Genomic DNA, 22,432 nt, shown 5'->3' with positions numbered 1-22,432 from the left:
TGGAGTTGAAGGAATAGGGGAAGGAAAGAAGAAAGTTAATAATAATAATGATAATAATAATAATAATAATAATAATAATAATAAAATGATGATGATGATTATGATGATGAAAGATTTAGAAGAAGAATTAGAATAGATATTGTGGAACATTAGAGATACAAGAATGAGAATATAATAGCGGACGACAAAGAATGCAGAAAGAAGAACAAGATCATAGGGATTAGGAAGGAAAGGATAATTAAGAGAAGAATTATAAGAACAATAAGGTAATGTGGAAAATTATGCAGATAATGATGCTGAAGCTTTGTAAGAGTAATTAAAAGAGAAAAAATAGTGAAGATGAAGAGCTGGAAGAAAAAAGAGGAAGACGGGGATGGTGATAATGATGTTGAGGAACAAGAAACTACAGAAGAATTTATATCGTTAGAAAGAGAAGTAGGCGAATGACAGTACATGTATTCTACACTGTTACCGCTCCCTCACGTGCAAAAGAAGGAATAGTTATTTTAATTTCCGAGAGTTTCGGAGGGACCAAGGGAGATGTCCGATTGAGTAACATTTTTAGTGGCTTAGCAGGAATTAATTCCATTGTTCTAGGTCATTTTTACAACGGAGATACACCGTGATTACATGAAAACGTTATGCTGGTTCCGGAAACGCGTTGGACTGAGGTTAACTGTGCGAAACCTTGCGTGAATACTATCCACGTTGTTATCTTAAGGTTAATTGATGGCTATAAAACATATAATTAATGCGTAATTGATGTGTTGATTTTATTTTGCGCGAGTTCGCATTGTGTATAAGGCCTTGACGTTAAAGTATAAAGAAAATATGTTTTCCAGCCAGTTTTTTTATTTAGTCCAAGGTGAAGCTCACGTATGGAACGCAATTATTGTCAATACTGGTCTTAGACATAAAGACTTCGTTTTGATGGTCTGATGCATCAGGAGTTTTTTGTTTTTCACTGGCCAACAGATCATAGGTGAAAATGTTTTCTTTTTGTTTCTTGAGATCGTGGTTGTCTATGACACAGTACATACCGTACGCTTCGTGGATATTTATATTGACAAATGATGAACTTCTGGAGGAAGTACGTATAAACTATAAGGAACGCGTCCTTGCAAAGAATAGCGTAGCTGGAAAAACATTGCGTGAGCTCCAAGCCTCTTGGTCACTTGTCTTACAATAATTGCCGGTGTGCACGATTTCACTAAAGGAATTTAGAAAAATTTGAAGGGAAACCCCCTGAAGGAAAGCCTAACAAAAAAAAAAAACAACACACACACACACAAACTGGTAGGATAGCAACTTGTCACCACTTAAGCAGTAGTCAGCACGGTTTTCTATTCCTAGACTTAAGTGAGTTTCACTCCTAATAACTGGCTTTTACACATACTACAAACATATAAGCTTACTGGGTTAATAGATTGTAGTGAAACAGCAACGTAGCAATCCGGCTCACGGTCGAGCCGCTCGCATGTTCTGGTTACACAGGCAACTTGTTTTGTGTGATACGCAGATCAGTAGGGGTAATTAATGTAAAACATAACTAAATATAAGTAGTTAAACATAATTTATTCACACAAATTTAAAAAAAATGTTCAAATTGTCTGCCTTTTTGTTTCAAATATTTGTTGTCTCTGTTTAAGGATACACCGAGAGGAATTTTTTTGTCAGTTTCGGTGAAAAAAAATATATATTTTTTTTTCGTTTTCAACATCAAAAAATTGTAGGTCTACCTATATAGTTCAGAGAACCTCTGTGTGGATATTTATATTGACAAATGATGGACTTCTGGAGGAAGTACGTATAGGAACGCGTCCTTGCAAAGAATAGCGTAGCTGGAAAAACATTGCGTGAGCTCCAAGCCTCTTGGTCACTTGTCTTACAATAATTGCCGGTGTGCACGATTTCACTAAAGGAATTTAGAAAAATTTGAAGAGAAACCTCCTGAAGGAAAGCCTGACCAAAAAACCATAAAAGCTGGTAGGGTAGCAACGTATCACTAAGCAGTAGTAGCACGGTTTGGAGATCACAGAGCTGGTTCATTTCTCTTAATCGCCCTAAGGGTGAAACCTACCAATTTTTCCACCATTACTACATATGCTAGTGGATTGTGATGATTTTATAGTTTGCAGGTTGAATTTTCTTTTGCCAATTTCGTTTCGAATTTTGATACTGACAAATACTACAAATGATAGTTAATGTTGGCGGTTGAGACAGACTGGAGTTCCATTAAATTAAAATTGTACCCTACTAGATTTTTGACTGCGGGCTAAAGCAGGGAGATGCACTATCACCTTTACTTTTTAACTTCGCTCTAGAATATGCCATTAGGAAAGTTCAGGATAACACAGAGGGTTTGGAATTGAACGGGTTACACCAGCTTCTTGTCTATGCGGATGACGTGAATATGTTAGGAGAAAATCCACAAACAATTAGGGAAAACGCGGAAATTCTAGTTGAAGCAAGTAGAGCGATAGGGTTGGAAGTTAAATCCCGAAAAGACTAAGTATATCATTATGTCTCGTGATCAGAATATTGTACGAAATGGAACTATAAAAAATTGGAGATTTATCCTTCGAAGAGGTGGAAAAATTCAAATATCTTGGAGCAACAGTAACAAATCTAAATGACACTCGGGAGGAAATTAAACGGAGAATAAATATGGGTATTGCCTGTTATTATTCGGTTGAGAAGCTTTTGTCATCTAGTCTGCTGTCAAAAAATCTGAAAGTTAGAATTTATAAAACAGTTATATTACCGGTTGTTCTGCATGGTTGTGAAACTTGGACTCTCACTTTGAGAGAGGAACAGAGATTAAGGGTGTTTGAGAATAAGGTTCTTAGGAAAATATTTGGGGCTAAGCGGGATGAAGTTACAGGAGAATGGAGAAAGTTACACAACGTAGAGCTGCACGCATTGTATACTTCACCTGACATAATTAGGAACATTAAATCCAGACGTTTGAGATGGGCAGGACATGTAGCACGTATGGGAGAATCCAGAAATGCATATAGAGTGTTAGTTGGGAGGCCGGAGGGAAAAATACCTTTGGGGAGGCCGAGACGTAGATGGGAAGATAATATTAAAATGGATTTGAGGGAGGTAGGATATGATGGTAGAGACTGGATTAATCTTGCTCAGGATAGGGACCAATGGCGGGCTTATGTGAGGGCGGCAATGAACCTCCGGGTTCCTTAAAAGCCAGTAAGTAAGTAAGTACTAGATTTTTGAGCCGGTTACTGGAAGCTAGTGAAATTTGAACATACTAATAATAATTAATATCAGTATTAATATTAATGTCCCGCGCCGTGGTGTCGTGGTCTAAGGCATCCTGTCTAGGATTCGCGTTACGAAATGCGCGCTGGAATCGAGTCCTCATGGGGGAAGAAATTTTATCTTGAAATTTCGGCCAGTGTATGGGACCGGTGCCCACCGAGCATCGTGATGCACTTGAGGAGTTACGATAGGTAGCGAAATCCGGTTGCGAATGCCAGCTATAACGGCTGGGGGGATCATCGTGCTAACCACACGATACTCCATCCTGGTTGGATGATCGTCCACCTCTGCATCGGCACGTGGGCGTGAGGCCAGCAGCCGGCTGGTCGGTCTAGGCCCTTCACGGGCTGTAGCGCCATGGATTATATTAATATTAATACGTAATAGTTATTTTATGTGTTGCGTTGCGTTGTGGTTACAATTCAAGACTATAGTCTGGTAAGTGTAAATAAATATAATAGCTTGGGTGTGGTAGTTCAGGTGGGTAATCGGTAGAAATAACATTTCACATTTTAATGAATTTCTTTCGTGTTTAGATTTTTATTACAATAATGTCAAAAAGAGGAAAAAGCATAGCAGTGACACCACCAAGAAAGCGTAAAGCTTGCTGCGAGAGTGGGGATAACTTCCCCTAGTGGCGTTATGTTCTTTCAGATTTAACCGAAAGAAGATAATGAAGGAGAAATAAAATTATGCTCACGGAGACTACAATTATAACTAGAATAGTAAAAATTATTAGGAATAAGTATTCTTAAGGGTATTCGGTTTTCGGAGTTAGTACTAATAATTTCGTGTGGTCTAACAAAATACATTTTTAGGTTACGTCTCGTGAATCAATTGTTTAGTCAAACCAATGAATTTCATATTGCCAAAACAATACCTAACATGTTGATCTCTTTCTCGTATAGTTTGCTTACGAAAATATGTTACAAATTATTGAATTATTTAGAATATCCTTCCAACATAATGGTAAAGTACGGTAAGTAAATAAGTCATTCAATGCGTAGGATCGTGATTTTACTTCATATGGTGCTATCTGGTAACAGTTGGCAACACTGACAAGACTGCAATATTTGCTGTTTAGGAACTGTTCTTATGTGATCCTCACTATAGACTTAAGTGAGTTTCACTCCTAATAACTGGCTTTTACACATACTACTAACATATACTGGGTTAATAGATTGTAGTGAAACGCAACGTAGCACTCCGGCTCACGGTCGAGTCGCTCGCAGGTTCCAATTACGCAGACAACTTTTGTGTGATACACAGATCAATAGGGGGTAATTAATGTAAAACATAACATAAGTAGTTAAACATAATTTATTCACACAAATTTAAAAAAAAATGTTCAAATTGTCTGCCTTTTGGTTTCATATATTTGTTGCATCTGTTTAAGGATACACCGAGAGGAATTTTTGTTGTCAGTTTCGGTGAAAAAAAAATTATATTTTTCGTTTTCAACATCAAAAAATTGTAGGCCTACCTATGTAGTTCAGAGAACCTCCCCACAAATTTTCATGCAGAGAGCCCCCTTCAATCAGCTTCATTTGTACAGCTATGGTGCAAATAAATAGACATTGTACAAAGTATAATCTCATTTGGTCGAAAATTATTTGAATTATTAAAATATTTGTAAACTTAAATATTGTATTTAAAAAAAAATTACTACTCCTCCTACTAATTTAAAAATTTGCTCCACATACCTTTATAAACTCCCTGAAACATAACTCGCTATTTACTTTTTTCAGGTTATTCCTCAAGAGCTAATAAAAAATTATTTTATGTAGTCAAATATAAAAACAGATAAAAATTGGTCGGCCTGGTTGGCGCAGTTGGTACATACTGGCCTTCTATACCCGAGGTTGCGGGTTCGATCCCGTGCGAGGTCGATGGCATTTAATTGTGCTTAAATGCAATAGGCTCATGTCAGTAGATTTACTGGCATGTAAAGAACTCCTGCGGGACAAGGCACATCGGCGACGCTGATATAACCTCGGCAGTTGCGAGCGTCGTTAAATAAAGCAATTTCCCCCCCTCCCCACCAAAGTCCTATCTAAGACGATACAAGATTTCAGCCTACGTGCGACATAACTCGAGCTTCATAAACTTTGTTAACACAACGACCAGGCAAACTGCATGTTAATTTCTTTTAAATAGGCCATGATCACACTTTCATTGCAATGTATTACCCAAGTTTTAATAAGCTTTGTTGTTAAAACCGACGTTGCATAAAAAATTCAGATAAATCTTGTTTATCACGTTATGAGATATAATTTAAAGCAGTCACGTTTTTTCGTGTTCTATTTTACCTCACCTTTCTCACCAACAGGATGAATCATTCGAGTAGGAAGTTGGAAGTTACCTGTTACTGGCTGTAATATTCGCTATAATTAAGAAAACGTATGCAACTGCCATGTCTTTGTTCATATCATTCAGTTAATGGTTCAAAGTCGCTCGAGTTTAGTATTAGTATTAGTACGGTATTTATTTATTTAACTTGTTAGAGATAAGGCCGTCAGTCCTTCTCTGCCCCTCTACCAGGGGAGTTTACTTAAACGAAAAAATATATTTTATTTATTAGCAACTTGATTTCTACTAGAGATGCTGTGACAGTGAAGGTTTCATAAGGTGGATCTATGTATTAGTCCCCCTTAGGCCTCAGGAGAGAGGCACGGGCTGAGGCTGCCCTCACACGTAGACCGTTTGAGCGAACCCATTGTGCTACCTGGAATGGAATCATCTGCATGCCCTAAGGCCCTTCCGCTCTGCAGATCCCCCTACGGGCCGCGTCACCGCGGTCCCTCAACCTCAACCTCGGTCCCACGAAGTACCATGAATGCAAGAGAGAACCCACAGTGCATAATTATCACTACCACCAGCAACTAATGACCACTTACCACGGGGTCCAAGTTCGGCGACGGCCCGCAACCGACTCTGCTTCGGTCGCATTTCCGAAATGGGGAAAGAAACGGAGATGATGATGATGATGATGATGATGATGATGATGATGATGATGATGAAAGAGGGGAAGTGTAGATAGAGTGGAGAGTTGTTGGTAGAGTGCAGGAAAACGGGAATACCCTGGGAAAAATCCTCTGCAACATCTATTTTATCAACCACAAATCCCACAAATTCTATCACGACCTGGGCGGGGATCGAACCGGGTCCACATGGATGGAAACCAGTGCTCTAGCACTTGAGTCACAGATGCTTCATAGGGTGAACCTGATCTATCATGAAATGCTTAAAATAAGTTCAAATTTGATCAGGACTTAATTTCTTTGTGAACATTATCTACATTACACAAAAAATTTAAACCCTTATTATTTTTCAAAGTAGTCCCCGATCGTATCGATACACTGCTGCCAGCTTCTTCTCCAAAAATCATTTTTGGTTCATTGTACAGTCATTTCATCTCTTCTTTTATCATCAGGTCATACGTTGCAAATCTTTTTCCTTCTAAGGTATTATTCAGTGGCACAAACAGGTGATAGTCCCATGAAGATAAATCCCGGCAAAATGAATATGTGCCACTACTTCCGAGACAAGTTCAGGGTTATCTTATGAGACCTTTGTACAGTGAGGACGGGCGTTGTCGTGAAGGAGGAGGATGCCTTCAGCTAATTTTCCTTGTTAGCTGAGCTAAGAGAAAATCGATTAATATCGGTGTTTCCATGCCCCAAGAAACCGTAAACGCAGTCATAACTCAGTCACCTATACTCATAGAAAACAAGAAGTTCTGCGATGTATTGAATGTGGTCTGTGACTGTTTCGTGTAGTTACTTTCCAAATAACATTTATTTTTAAATCCTGATCCATTTTGAATTATGTGTGTACAGCTTTCGAGTAACTGTGTAATAATAAAAAAAATGTGTATCGTGTAGGTGGTAGCTATTTGAGCAGCAATTAGTTCATTCACCGATCAAAATAAAAGATTAGTGATACGATCAATGGCCCTACATCAATTGGACGGAGTTACGCAATAAGAGACCAAGCGCCAAAAAACTATTTCGAGATATTGGCCATTGAAATAAATCTCTTTTTTTTTTTATAAAACATTTTATGCAAAGAGTCTCATAACATTCATACTATTACAAAAATATAGCACAAATAATGCCAAAAAAGCTAACCGATTTTTACGATGAAAGAGTAATGGAACGGAGAAAAATTCTCTCCGGCGCCGGGATTTGAACCCGGGTTTTCAGCTCTACATGCTGATGCTTTATCCACTAAGCCACACCGGATACCCACCCCGGCGTCGGACAGAATCGTCTCAGTTTAAGTTCCAACTCTTGGGTTCCCTCTAGTGGCCGCCCTCTGCACTACGTCATAGTTGACTATGAATGTAGGACTGAAGTCCACACATGTGCTGAGGTGCACTCGTTATGAGTGACTAGTTGGCCGGGATCCGACGGATAAAGCATCAGCACGTAGAGCTGAAAACCCGGATTCAAATCCCGGCGCCGGAGAGAATTTTTCTCCGTTCCATTACTTTTTCATCGTATGATGACGCAGAATGTCTGCATGGAAATATCATATGTACTTCGGTACATTAAAATATATATAACTGATTTTTGATAAGAGACTAACAGTTGAATTAAAATTGCAAAGCAAAATAAATAAATGAATTTTATGTAATAAACCAATTTTTGCTTATAAATGGAGCAAAATTCAGATATCGCATTCTTGATTTTTTCCGAGTTAAATTACCCTGCCACCAACAGATTTGTGCAAATATCTCATTTTTCTTCAAATTGTCGGTTGGTCTATTATTGCGTAACTCCGTCCAATTATAACATTTAAGAAAATTAGTAAGCTAAAAAAACTGTTTCATAAGGGAATATTTTCAGGAAAATTCATAATTATATCAGTGCAATTATGAAACGTAACAAAAGTCAGTAAGCTAAGGCAATGCTTATGGGGAAATTTCCGTCACTGTGCACCATGATGACCACAGGAACAGGGAACCTTCTAATTGTGAATGTCTAAGTTTAGTGTTCAGTCCTCGTAGAGTATTTATTATAAAGTTATGATTTGAGAATTTGGAATGATGCCAGTAGGAAATTGCGTCACAGGCGGTTGACCTTGAAGAGTGGGGGTTCATGTGCTCAGTCTGTTGACGAGGTTTGCTTCCGGCGCACGTTGTAAGTAATATAACCTAACAAAGTATAAAAAATGAGGCAAATATTGAAGCATAGATTAGCGTATTTTATATCCACTAGGACAAATAATTCATTAGTATCATTTCATTTTCAGATTGCTTAAAATATAAAACCCGAACGTATATTATTCATGAAACATAGCCTATCAGGCGCCATATTCAGTATTTGGATTGAAACCGGTCGTAAAACTATGATGCTACATGCAACATAATGCAGGAAGACTTATCGGATAACAATTTCGTGCACTCTTTTTTTTTTTTTATTTTATTCACTCATTCATTCATGGGGTCGCATATCAAACAAGATTATATTATATTGTCAAGAAGAATTTCGGAGCTTATAATAATAATAATAATAATAATAATAATAATAATAATAATAATAATAATAATAATAATAATAATAATAATGGCTTTATTTAACCTGGCAGAGTTAAGGTCGTAAGGCCTTCTCTTACACTCAACCAGGATTAAAACTTGCTTACACAGTTGAACATAAAACTGGATCAGAATTAAGTAATTACATACTGATACAATTTAGGTACATAATGAGATCAAACGAGGTAGTTACATAAAATTTACCTCATAAAATAAAAATAAACATAGTGAAATACATATTAATGTTGTTAGAATCAAATACGAATCACATAAAAACAGAAGCCGATAATTCAATAAAAAAATGTACACAGTAAAAATAAAAATAAACACATTAGTATACATATTAGTATTAGATTACAATTAAGTAGGATTTACATAATTAAACTAGAAACCGACAATTGAATGAAATGTACACAAAAATAGATTAATAATAAAAAAACAACAACACAGTGGGATACATATTGGCGTTAAGTGATAAACACGATTTAGATAATAAAAATAAGAAAAAAAAATACAGTGGATCACATTTGCAACACGTTAGGTCTGGCAACTCATCATAAGATGTTTTTCTAATTTACAAGACTCTTTCGAGCGGGCCCTTTTTTAATGCAATGTTAAATTCATAGTACTTCTTTATCGATAAGCTTCCCAGTCAATATTATAAGTTACCAACCAATAGTTTCAAAGATAGATTTTATAATTGGCTTTTAATTAATCCTTTCTACTCTGTAGATGAGTTTCTTAACATAAATTCATACGAAATTGTTTTTAATAAATAAAATTATTTACATTTAGTTACAATTAATATTACATTAAGAGTGAAGTGTTTTCATTAGTTTTAGAGTTTCAAAATGTTTTGTATCATCATTCTAATTAAACTTTACTGTTTTCAATTATATGTGTATTTTCAAATGTATGTTTTTTTTTTCCTCCCTTCTATATTGTGACGAAGCCTATCACTGTATGTTTAATGGCTTAATAAATTGAATTGAATTGATGAATGCTCGTGACATCACGGATTGTTCCAATAAGTGATGACTAGAGAGCGGCACAATATGAAGGAAAATTTTTCAAAATATGACATTTATTTTGAAAAAATATGAAAATATGAAATATTTCAATGCTAAAATGTCTTCGTTCTTAAACCATTTGGAACATGTTTACATCGTTATTTACTAAATAACCATTTACCTAGATATTAATAGTTCTCCTATAATATGCTACAAATAGAACACAAAAAATCTTCATAATTAACTTGTTTTTCAGCATTATCAAATCCTTACCTGAATGCAAGAACTAGGAAGCTTAATTTTTACACACACACACACACACACACACACACACACACACACACACACACACACTCACTCACTCACTCACTCACTCACTCACTCACTCACTCACTCACTCACTCACACTCACACTCACACGAGCTGGCCCGGGATCAAATCCTGGTTGGAACAAGTTACCTGGTTGAGGTTTTTTTCCGGGGGTTTCCTGAACACGTTAAGAGCAAATGTTGGGTAACTTTCGGCGCAGGACCCTGGACTCATTTCGCTGGCATTATCACTTTCATCTGCCCACCGCTATGGAGTAATGGTTAGCAAATCTGGCCATGAAACGAGCGAGACTGGATTGGGACAAGTTAGCTGGTTGGGGATTTTTCCGGGGTTTCCCTCAACCAACTGAAGCAGAATTGCTGGGAAACTTTTAGCGTTGGCCCTCGGACTCATTTCGCCATAACTAATTCACATATCATCATCCATACAATAGCCCGGGTTAAGTTCACGTGCAGCGTGCTGTACTTGTACAAGAGCGCGGCCGTTCGGCTACCCAGTCATTCACAGAATAGGAGTGGTAAGCACAATAAGCCTCAGGCTGCAGTGCAAGCCTTCGGCCCCTCCTCCGTACAAGAGAAAAAGAAAATCACTTCATCTCATTCAGACGTTAGCTAATCATAGCAATTGATAAAGCGTCGTAAAATAATCCAATTAAAAAAATCCTTCTGGGACACACTGTAGGTACACAGTATATTATCGATTTTGCATAAATCCATCTTACGCAGCTGTTCGTAAGTATACTGCTATAATTTATATTGTTTTTTTTTTTCTTTTTACTAAACATTTAAAAATGATATAAATTTTAACCATAACGAATAGAAAGAAGAAGTGTGCGCACTCCTATCTGTTCAGCATTGTCGACGGTGACCAAGAGAATTTGTGGCGCTGCGATCGGTATTGCTCAGTTGGAAGCGAATATCCATAAAAGAAGCAGTAGAGTGTTCGTTCATTTCGTTTGCTTTTTTAGTGTAATTAAATGCGTTAAATACTTTAAGTGCCAATAAACTAATCTACACGAGTGATAAGTGAGTAGCTCTCACGATTTATTTATTAAAGGACGAGATTATTATGTTTTTCTCGTGTTATATTTGAAGCAATCCTTCGTGTTTTGTTCCGGGTTGTAGGGCGGGATATGGCGGAAAGGCAGCCAATAAACACTTTTTCACCGCTGCCAAGGACAAGGACGAATTTTATAAATGGTCAAGGGCGATCCCAAGAAAAGACAAGCCATTGTCGCGAACATGTTCTATTTGTGACTCCATTTTGCTTGTACTGAAAATTTTACTTCTCCGACAAGAGGTCCCTTTTCCCTTTCCGCCTCACATTTATAAAAGAAATGATACGCGTCTACTTTAACAATAAAATCGTCTGGATGATAGGGTCGGTATTTTATCGATTAGCTTCGAGTGTCCTGTTCAAGCTCGATTTAAAAGTTTCTTAAATATGTTGCAATGCATTTACGTCCCTATAAAACAGGCCTTGTCATCTGGGGGAAACTGCGAACCAAAATCGGATGCGCCCTTGACATCTTTCGTGAAGCAAATGCGTTTACTAGCCCGAAATGCAGAACAGCGTAATAAAGAAATAAAAACATCGTCGGAAAAAAATCTTAAACAAAAAATTGTCCTTCAACATGATTCCGAATTTCAAGATTGGGAAAGTGCTATTCCAGAATTAGAAAATTCATCTACTCTCGCAGAGAAATGCTTGGTATATCACCTGGCTGGATACGTGGTGAAAAATAATTCTAAATTTATTCAATGTAACCAATATGCCCGCTCCCTCCGTCATCATGGACACAAATCACCGTATTCCGCACTTACAGAAATAAAGGATTACGGATCTGATCGTGACATCTCCTTCCTGACTCATCCTTCGAAGAGCGTGTTTCATATGCTTATGCAAACAGAAAAGACAATAAAAGAAAAATTGAGCGATGGAATGTGGGGCGACATATTTCACGAGTGCATAGACAGTATTACCTCAATTGTCATTAAGCCACCGGGAACAGGATGCTGCTTGGATCATGCCATGGATATCATACCGAAACTAATTTTTCACTACATGAAATGTCGGTTCTTCTTCTGGCCGAAACAAATCCGACGAGAACTCCAAGCACCGAGAGCCGCCAAATCATCTCGTAAATTCTCCAAAGTGTCGGACAAGTAACTGTTGGTGAGTACATATTGTACGCCTACAAGCAGGCCTAAGTTAAGTTTTACATATTAAACTATTATTTGTTTTACAGTGTGATGTATATGAATGTGTTTTTCTTTCAAATAGTTTAAGTACAATGCCAGTTACGTACGTATATGGAGCGAATGATAAACAGTGCAACTTACGTTAAATTTATTTTTGTACTTACACACGGAACAGACTGAGCGAACTCTGCACTAGCGCCGCGTGGTATCGGCCGTTTGAATTAACAGAGTGCGACCACTACTTCTTTCTATTCGTTATGTTTTAACCATATATTAGTCGTTTATAATGCGATTCTAACCCTACTGTTTTCTTTTCACATTATTAAACATTTGTAAGATATTGCTTCTAGAAATTCACCAAACACGTGACAAAGGAGATTTACAACTACACCGATTATTTAGTCCTGACAGCTCAGCAACGCGAAAGAGGGGCAGTAATAGGAGTAGTGGGGAGAGCTCCGGAGTAGAGATAAGGGCGAGCGGTCGGTAAAGGAATTCAGTACAGCTTAACTGTACTGAAAACATACCGCTCTACCGCATGCGTGACATCCGACCGCTCCGAAGGCAACCCAAACACCCCTTGGCGTAACTAAATGGACTCGCCTGACCCAGGCGCACATCTCCGGCGACTGTCAGGACTAAATAATCGTACTGTACATTCGGTTAATATTTTTAATCCCTTCCTTACCAGTGCAGTCATCTGTTCTATCAGTCTCCCTTGAGGGAAGAAGCACGGGATGGGGACTGCCCTCGTATGCAGGCCGCTTGGATGGATCCATTGTACTAATCGGGATGGATTGATGTGCAAGTCCTAAGGCCCCTCGCTCTAAAGATTCACCTACGGGCCGCCCCCGAATTCCCCGAACTGAGTCGGGAATCAAACCCGCGACCTCCAGGTCTGAAAGCCATCATGCTGACCACAGGATCACGAAGGCAATCAGAAAGAATTTAGTATTTTGCCCATGATATCGCAATAGAAACGCACGCCACCTATTAATACATCAAATATTCATATGTATGAGGTCTCGCCCACCTCATTGAATATTACACGACTAATATGAATTAGTCTATTTGTATTATTACTATTAAATACGAGAAAAATTCGTACCGGCACCGGGAATCGAACCCAGGACCTCTCAGCTCTGCGCGCTGAGCGCTCTTACCAACTGAGCCATGCCGGGACACGATCCACGGCGCCGGCCGAACCCCTCTCGTAATGCTATTTTACGGCCTTACTACCTGCACTTGAGACGATACACGTCATATATGCAGGAGCGCATATTTTAAATGACTTTGCGGCCATATTCAACATCAGTTTCATGACAACTGCTTAACAGTTAAATACACCAAATATTCATATGTATGAGGTCTCGCCCACCTCATTGAATATTACACGACGAATTTTTCTCGTATTTAATAGTAATAACCACCAATTAATGTTATATGAACCTTATACATGTATCCGTACATGTAGGCCTATATTTTATACGGCGTTAACTATGGTGCGCGAGAAATAGTATCTGTTTTTCTTTTAAAAGGCCACCGATATTTCTTGAAATGTAGCTTTCACATCTCCCGCATTGCGTCAAGATAAGATAAGAGATACCTAAATAAATACTATCTCTCTGCTGTATACATACACAAAAGTTGAGAGTTCACGCCACATGTTGTGCTTAATATCTGCTGTGTGTTATTTAATGCATTTACGTGCTTAAATGGTTGTGGTTTCAAATCGAACTTTATTTCAGTTGAGTAAGTAGATATTTAATCATAATATATGTTGTGGGCTATATAAGTGAATTCTTAAAAGACCAAAATATATCCACATCACGATCATACATATATATATATATATATACATATACATACATACATACATACATACATACATACATACATACATACATACATACATACATACATACATACATACATACATACATACATACATATCGAGTCCACACCTGTGGAGTAACGGTCAGCGCGTCTGGCTGCGAAACCAGGTGGCCCGGGTTCGAATCCCGGTCGGGGAAAGTTACCTGGTTGAGGTTTTTTCCGGGGTTTTCCCTCAACCCAATACGAGCAAATGCTGGGTAACTTTCGGTGCTGGACCCAGGACTCATTTCACCGGCATTATCATCTTCATATCATCCAGACGCTAAATAACCTAGATGTTGATACAGCGTCGTAAAATAACCCAATAAAATAAAAAAAAATACATATCGTCGTTGTTCCTGCAATAACTCCTATGTGCAAAATATGAAATTTTTGGTAGGAAGAAAAAACACATTTATTCTTCTATGGCAGTAGTGCGTAGGAGTTTGCGAATTCTTACATTTTCGAAAGAAAGAAAACATATAGGAGATTTTATTACTTGCTGTATCATTATTTAAGTTATTTAATAGAGAAAAAATCTGAAAATCGATAAATATGTCACATGGGAGTTATTGCCGGAACAACGACGATATATAACTTAACCGTCTTGATAATTCCGTTGATAAAGCTCTGGCTTACAATTATTCCTGTCCCGAGTTCAAATCTCTGCGATGACGGACTTGTATTTATGGTGAGAGTTTCCTCCGGATTCTTCCGTTTTTCCTCATCATTGCAACAACACTCCACAATTCCTCATTCATTATCATCTTCGTTTCGAAATAATAGGACCCGCTCGTGTTTGCGTGGCGCCGAATCGATCGTTCTCCATGGTGGGTATCCTTCGCGGATTGTCCAGAGATTGGTATTATCTGTTCATTTCAAATTGGCGGCTCAAGGTCAAGCAGTAGACTGCATTTGCCACATGCGCTTGCTCCAATCCTAGATCATTCTCCTCAACTAAAGTCACCTGAGACAGCCGGGATTACCAGTGCTTCAGTGATTCGTGAGTGGTTTGTACTTTTGTACGTTTATACGTGACCTTGATCCGCCAATTTCTTACGCAGTGTAATAGATGGTAGTGGTGGTAAGTTCTATCTAGACGACTCACACATCTGCATAAAGGACATTGGAACTCCACATATTCTTCCTGTCGACGACTCATGTAGATCAGATATATGGTATAATGGATTTTATGGCTGGAAAAGAAAGCTTAATGTGGTTGATGGTGGGCTGGCTTAGCTGGACAGTACAATCAGCATGTAACTCATTCCATCACGGGTACACAGGAAGTCTAATTGGACTGAAGTGCCTAGGGATGCTCCATGTCCCCCCTGATAAGCTCTTCTACTTCTGCTTGTACATATAACTTGTGCATATTATTTAACAGATGAAAATCTTATGTGACTTACAAGTAATTTATTTATATATACAGCTTTCATTTCAAAACTTCCCAGTCTAAATCACTAATTTAAATTTAATTCAATTTAAACAAAAAACACGTCAATTTAGATATTGAGGGGGAAGTATGAAACTAGGCTTAATTGCATTTTAGATTTCACCCTCCACCCCCAGCCATCCCCACTTTGAAATTTCAAATGGCACTCCAATATTTTTATACTTAAATATGAAAGAGTATTCAATTGTTCAAATTATACATTTCATTCATTTGTTTTCGCATCTTTTTTTCTATTTTCCTTTTTATTTCACTACCGAATATAAAATTAAACTTTAACTTCACTGAAGATGTTATCTCTCTTATTACACTGAAGTTATTAAACTAGTTATTGAAACCTAAATAACGTACCGGTATGTCTTTATTCTACAGAGTGGCCGAAACATGGAGAAGGAATCACACTTTCGCTATGAGAAACTTGAAGGCCCATTGGCAGAGAAGTATATGAAAGCCAACACACATTTGCATTTCAGTGGCTTCCTCAAAGTATATCCGTCTGGTTGCACCGTATCAGCTAACTATCCGTACCATGCTGAGAGAATAAGACACTTAACAGTGCGACCAGATGATGTCTGGATCATCACTTACCCAAAATGTGGTGAGTATTAAAGATATCATTTCAGAACCAAGTTTCTAACAAGGGAAGGGTTTCGGCACGAACAGGAATTTCGTATCCAAATTTGTATACAGACCCATCTTTAAATCTCTGTAAAGCTCCCAAAAGCATTCGTTTGGGTAATGTGTGGCTTGTCTGTTAGAGCACTGTGCAAGTTGAGGGGTGGGGAGAGCACTGCACAAATTAAGGGGATGGGACACCTTACCCGTAAGCCTAGCCCAACCTAGAAGCTAGTGCGAGTGGTAAAATGTCTAAAGCCCATTTAAGAACATTTTTCTCCAGCGTTGTCTGAAAATATTGCAGCTAATCAAAAATGTACACTGTTGTGTGAGTCATTGAATGCTCACAAGGACACAACCTTAATAAATGAATCATTCCAAGGCTAAGACATGGAATGTATGATCATTCCACCTAAAAAACTAAATATTTCCAGCCTCTGGATATCTATTTCTTTAGACAATGCAAAATATATGCTCGGAGGATAACAGATTGCATAAGGACTCTTGCTGAGAACTCAGAACTTAAATTGGGAAATCGAGTGTTTATAATGAAAATGCACTCTGTTATTCATAACCAGTTGTCTACTCCAGTGTACCACCCTATGCTTCAGTATTCCTGGCAGTCAGCTGGTTACGTGAATCCTGAACAAGTCTCGGACTTCAAAAATGTAATTCAGGTGGCATTTGATTTTTCAGCACTGGAGTGTGGTTCAGAAGATTGTTCAGGTGTTGCTTCTGCATGTTGTGCTTATTGCTCTGCTCCATGCTGTTTCTTGCATTTTATAGAGAATCCTCATGTACATTTTTAAAGAAGTGTATTGACCAATACCAACCAAACGGAGAGTTACACAAATGAATGCTTTTACGGACTTGATCATCATTGTGAGGTAAGCCTCTGTACAAATTTTTAACCAAAAATTACTGTTCGAGCCGAAACCCTTCCCTTGTAAGTGTTTTGTCTATTCGGTTCTTGTATCTTACATTGTATTGTATTGTATTACATTTATTTCCGAACTGTATATGGCCTTAGATCTGGTAGTTATATGTTAGATCTAATACATACATACATACATACATACATACATACATACTGTTCTGCTCAAGGACAAGTCTTTCACTGCAAACCCAGCATTCACCAATCTTTCCTATTTTCTGCCTTCCTCTTGTCTCCGCATATGATCCATATATCTTAATGTCGTCTATCATCTGATATCTTCTTCTGCCCCGAACTCTTCTCCAGTTCATCATTCCTTCCAGTGCATCCTTCAGTAGGCAGTTTCTTCTCAGCCAGTGACCCAGCCAATTTCTTCTCCTCTTCCTGATCAGTTTCAGCATCATTCTTTCTTCACTCACTCTTTCCAACACAGCTTTATTTCTTATTCTGTCTGTCCACTTCACACGTTCCATTCTTCTCCATATCCACATTTCAAATGCTTCTAGTCGCTTCTCTTCACTTCGTCGTAATGTCCTAGTTTTTGCCCCATACAATGTCACACTCCATACAAAGCACTTCACTAGTCTCTTTCTAGTTCCTTTTCCAGAGATTCGCAGAAGATACTCCTTTTTCTATTAAAAGCTTCCGTTGTCATTGCTATCCTTTTGACTTCCTGGCAGCAGCTCATGTTACTGCTTATAGTACACCCCAAATATTTGAAGCTCTCATATTGTTCTACTGCCTCGTTTCAAATTCGCACGTTTACCTTATTTACTTCTCTTCCGACAACCATGGTCTTCGTCTTGTTTGTATATATCTTCATCCCATACTGCTCACAGCTGTCATTTAGTTCCAGTAGCATATCCCTTAGTATCATCTCCCTTTCTGCTAACAATGCCGTATCATCAGCAAATCTTATGCACTTTATTTTTCTTCCTCCTGCTATCACCCCTCCCATGTTCTCAAAACAGTTCTTCACTAAATCCTCCAAGTAGATGTTGAACTTGTTAGGTGATAAAGGGCATCCTTGTCGTACTCTTTTCCCTGTTCGATTTCCCTCTGACATTTCTTCTCCTATCCTGATTTTGACTCCTTTCAATAAAGTTTACTGAACAGCCTCTCTCTTTCCAATCCACACCAATTTTCTTTAGGATCCCTATCAGTTTACTCCAATATACTCTGTCAAATGCCTTTTCTAGGTTCACAAATCCTATATACACTTCTTTATTCTTCTCGACATATCTTTTGTCGATTTTTCGCAGTCCAGTTAATAGGTCTTTATTTGAAATCGAAAAAAAAAAACAATGGCAATGAACTCGAACAGTTCTAACGATTTTTATTACTATGTTTTGTCATAATTTGAAATAAATTAAATAAGCGGCCTGTATGTTGATTATATTATGCATAGTTATTTATACTTTTCATTGTGAATATTTTAAATCGAAAGAGCTTCCTGACTAAGCCAGGTAGTAGCTACACTTATTGTTAGTGAAGGCTGTCACATCGTCTTGAATTCATTTGTTAGTGTTACGCGTTAGTGAAATAAACCAAAGTGTGTTTTAACATTCATGGCACTTTAAAATGTAGATTTTTGTAAATAAAAAAAAAATATTATAAATTATTTTATTCGACGTAAGATATATTATGTAAATTTGTGACTAGTTAGTCTACGTAAATCTACTTAAACCTTGCAATGTAGAAAACGAGAGTTCATCTTATTTGGGTGCATATTAAATTATTTCATTTATTATGTCATTCCTGTAATAGTTCAATAAAACAAACTGTAAAATGGTGATATCATTTGAAATATATGTATATAAAAATTGAATTGTTACGAAACGCGTAAAACATATGAGAAAGTATGTGTTACTTTCGTGACACTCACTTTTTTTGTCAGTGGTCTACTTAAGCAGCAGTTTTTTATCTTTTGTCGAGTAATACCCTGTATTCTTCCAGTATAGAGACCTAATCTTGTATATTTTGCTTTGTAGGAACGACTTGGACGCAGGAAATGGTTTGGCTACTCATGAATAACTTGGATTATGAGACTGCAAAGAACGTAGATCAGACCGAAAGATCACCTTTCCTTGAGTGAGTAATTTATAATTACAGAGTGATCTGTTTCTTCTTCATGCCCTTCTCATATACAGAGTGGAAGATGTTCGTTCAATGACAGTCCTTTTAAGGGACAAATCCTTGGCATATTATGAATGGAAGGAGCTTATCATTTTGTTCCTTTGCTATTACAATTGGATTCCCCAGACATATTACTGGTACTTTACATGATAATTTTTATCCCATTATCTTTTAAACGCATTTAGAAATGCACATTTTTCACTAGAATCTTTGATAATGACGAAAAACAACGCCGAAACTAGAACGTGAAGTAGGCCTACCTTATTAATTTTCTATAGTTAATACAGTGCAGTATAAAAAATTCCAGAAGTTTTATCAATATCATTAATGATATACAAATATTAAAATGTCTGTATCAAGAATGAATATTTTGAAATATATTTACATTAAAGTTCTCCATTCCAACAAATATTTTACATACTGCTTCTGTCACGTTTGTGGTTTAAGAGTGTTTTGAATAATTTCAAGGGAAAAATTGTTCCGGGGCTGGGTATCGATCCCGGGACCTCTGGTTGAACTGGATCGATACCTGGCCCCGGAACAATTTTTCCCTTGAAATTATTCAAATCTGCTTTACAGGGAGCTTCACCTGAAAGACTAGATTTGCATAATATATACGTCACTGTGTACGTTAACAGAAAACCACAATTCCAAGTCACACAGAGTTTGTGTGCACTCAATGTGGGTCTCTGGCGTTTCGTCAGCCCACGCGAGTTGTGTGGATATAAAGGGAAAAGTTGAGACGGTGTCGGGTGGAGTTCCCGGGTAGATCAGTTGGGAGAGCTCTGGTACGTTCAACCAGAGGTTCTGGGATCGATACCCAGCCCCAGAGCAATTTTTCCCTTGAAATTATTCAAATCTGTTTTACAGGGAGCTTCACCTGAAAGACTAGATTTGCATAAGAGTGTTTTAATATTTTAATTAATAATAATGCACTTTAGGTAAGAGTTTGTTACAAAACAGATTATAGCATTTTTTGTAAAATTGTCTTGCGTTTGTTGCTTTTATTTTTTTAATTTATTTTATTATAGTTTTCAACATCTTACTTATTAGGTAAAAGTAATCTTTAATGAAACCATTAATGTAAGGAATTGAATAAATGGTAATTAATAATACTGTAAACAATAGCGATGGAAAAGTTTTTTTTTTAAAGTCATTGTTAACTTTCTAGCATTTCTTAATGCTTTCTAGTTGATCTCGTAGATAGCGTTACCTGTACTTTCCAACAATGTGCCACTGAAACATGTGTTTAGGTTTCTGCCCAGCAACAGTCCTGATATACAAGACATTTCAAAATTATTAGAACAATAAAAAAACACGTTTATCTGGAATACAACTTTACCAGCAATCCGTTTTCCCTTGGAAAACAATAGAACACAGCCTAAAGTTTACTTCTGGCTGTAGTTCATAATCCTACTGCCAGGTGACAGACGGAATAGTTGTGAAAATGGCTGCCAGTGATGATGATAAAGCATTTTACAATTTCGTGCGGTGTTAAATGTGCAACGGCAATTTCGTACACGATTTCGTAAAGAACCACCAGCAAAGAACTTCCGGTTAACAGTGATCATAAATTTCTATAATGGCCTCCAAGTTCACCAGACATCACTCCCTGTGATTTTTTTCCTTCGAGTACGTACCACCACTCCCTCATGATGTGCGTGATGTTCATGCACTTATATTTCTATTAGTATTGAGAATTCATTGTATTATTTTATCGAAAATTTTGTAAATTATGTTCCATTCTTCATTTTAGTTAATAGTTAACACTGAATTGTTGCTTGCAGGTTTGGAACTTTTCACAAACCTGGATCTGAAGATAAACGTGGCAATTCTGTGGACATTGTTGACGATATGAAATCGCCGAGGTGTATTAAAAGTCATTTACCTTTAGACTTGCTTCCAGAGCAACTGTGGACTGTGAAGCCCAAGGTACAGTACAAGAAATTAAGTTGAGTGATAATTCTTTAAGAAAGTTCATGTATTTTCCCAAGTATGTACTGGTATTATATGAATTTGTTATGTTTGTAAATTGATTTATGTATTGTAAATTTTTTACAATTTTTGGCTTGTTGCACTTCTCAAAGCTATAGTAATAATGTAAGATCTGTGGAATACAATAAATGAAATATAAATTCAAATTATGTTGCAGATAATCTACGTGGCAAGAGAACCAAAAGATGTTGCTGCATCTTTCTACCACCATCATCGCAGATCATTTTGTTACACTGGCACAAGCGAAGATTTTGTTGAAGCATTTATAGCAGGGATTGGTAAGGCTTTTGAATACATGTACTATATTTTATCTTAATCGGTCACTTTCTCTGATTGACTTATATAAGTGTGTGGATATTGGTGCATTTCAAAAGGCAAGAAATTTTGATTTGAGTATATATTTGTTATATAAAAATAGTTTGCCTATCAGAATGTGTCATAATCGAAATTACTATTGTAAAAATTATGTAATTGTTTTATTTTTTTACTTTCCTTACCTACTGTACAACCGTAATGTGAGTGAAGTAAAAATTAAATCGTATACACTGTACTGCAATTTCATAATCATAACCTCTTACTGTTTGTTGTATTTTGTATACAACGTCTTTGATTATCTTCAGCATCTAATGACGTTCTCTTAACAGTTGGCTGTAAATTGTTCTTTGATGTATGTTGGCAGAAACTTGTCATTTTATTTTTCTGACTAATTTTCCTACTTTAATAATACAATGGTTATTTTTTTATGTTAACTGATTATTTTTGTGGTTATTTTTGATCGGTTAACTTTATTTAGGTTGAACTAATTTTGCACATAGTTTTATTGTAAAACAACCTCTTGAATTTACAGGCTGTTAATATTGACAAAGTAAAAATGGTTTCAGTAAAAGGAAAGGAATGGAGATCATAATTAAATATGTATATAAGGTTGATTTTTAAATGCTTGCTGGTAAGTTTTATCGAGCAAAAGATTTCCTTAGGTATAGAAGTGATTCCTCAAAATTCTAATCGAACCCTAGAGCCATAATCACTATTTCACAGATGTTCTTCATGGGTAATGAGAAG

The 22,432-nt window shown here is 37.1% G+C and overlaps 1 protein-coding gene and 2 non-coding genes across 7 annotated transcripts in view; 1 reads left to right on the top strand and 2 right to left on the bottom strand.

Annotated features, from left to right (window-relative positions):
* LOC138697688 (luciferin sulfotransferase-like) overlaps positions 1–22,432 on the top strand; it is a 102,984-nt gene that overhangs the window by 63,520 nt on the left and 17,032 nt on the right. For 2 of the 5 annotated variants that reach the window (XM_069823153.1, XM_069823149.1), the window contains exons 1-5: positions 8,367–8,426; positions 16,063–16,288; positions 19,231–19,330; positions 21,163–21,307; positions 21,528–21,648. In XM_069823153.1, coding sequence (XP_069679254.1) covers positions 16,075–16,288; positions 19,231–19,330; positions 21,163–21,307; positions 21,528–21,648 — 580 coding nt within the window. In that variant the 5' untranslated portion in view covers positions 8,367–8,426; positions 16,063–16,074. Of the gene's footprint in view, positions 1–8,366; positions 8,427–11,990; positions 12,337–13,969; positions 14,115–16,062; positions 16,289–19,230; positions 19,331–21,162; positions 21,308–21,527; positions 21,649–22,432 lie in introns of those variants that run through there. The other 3 variants (XM_069823152.1, XM_069823150.1, XM_069823151.1) reach the window with 3 other exon arrangements.
* On the bottom strand, positions 7,455–7,526 carry TRNAY-GUA (transfer RNA tyrosine (anticodon GUA)). The gene has a single exon. It is a non-coding gene; the product is annotated as a tRNA-Tyr (tRNA).
* TRNAC-GCA (transfer RNA cysteine (anticodon GCA)) lies at positions 13,468–13,543 on the bottom strand. The gene has a single exon. It is a non-coding gene; the product is annotated as a tRNA-Cys (tRNA).

Source organism: Periplaneta americana, chromosome 4 (genome assembly GCF_040183065.1).
Source record: "Periplaneta americana isolate PAMFEO1 chromosome 4, P.americana_PAMFEO1_priV1, whole genome shotgun sequence".
NCBI lineage: Eukaryota > Metazoa > Arthropoda > Insecta > Blattodea > Blattidae > Periplaneta > Periplaneta americana.
This window is presented reverse-complemented; position numbering and strand designations above follow the sequence as displayed.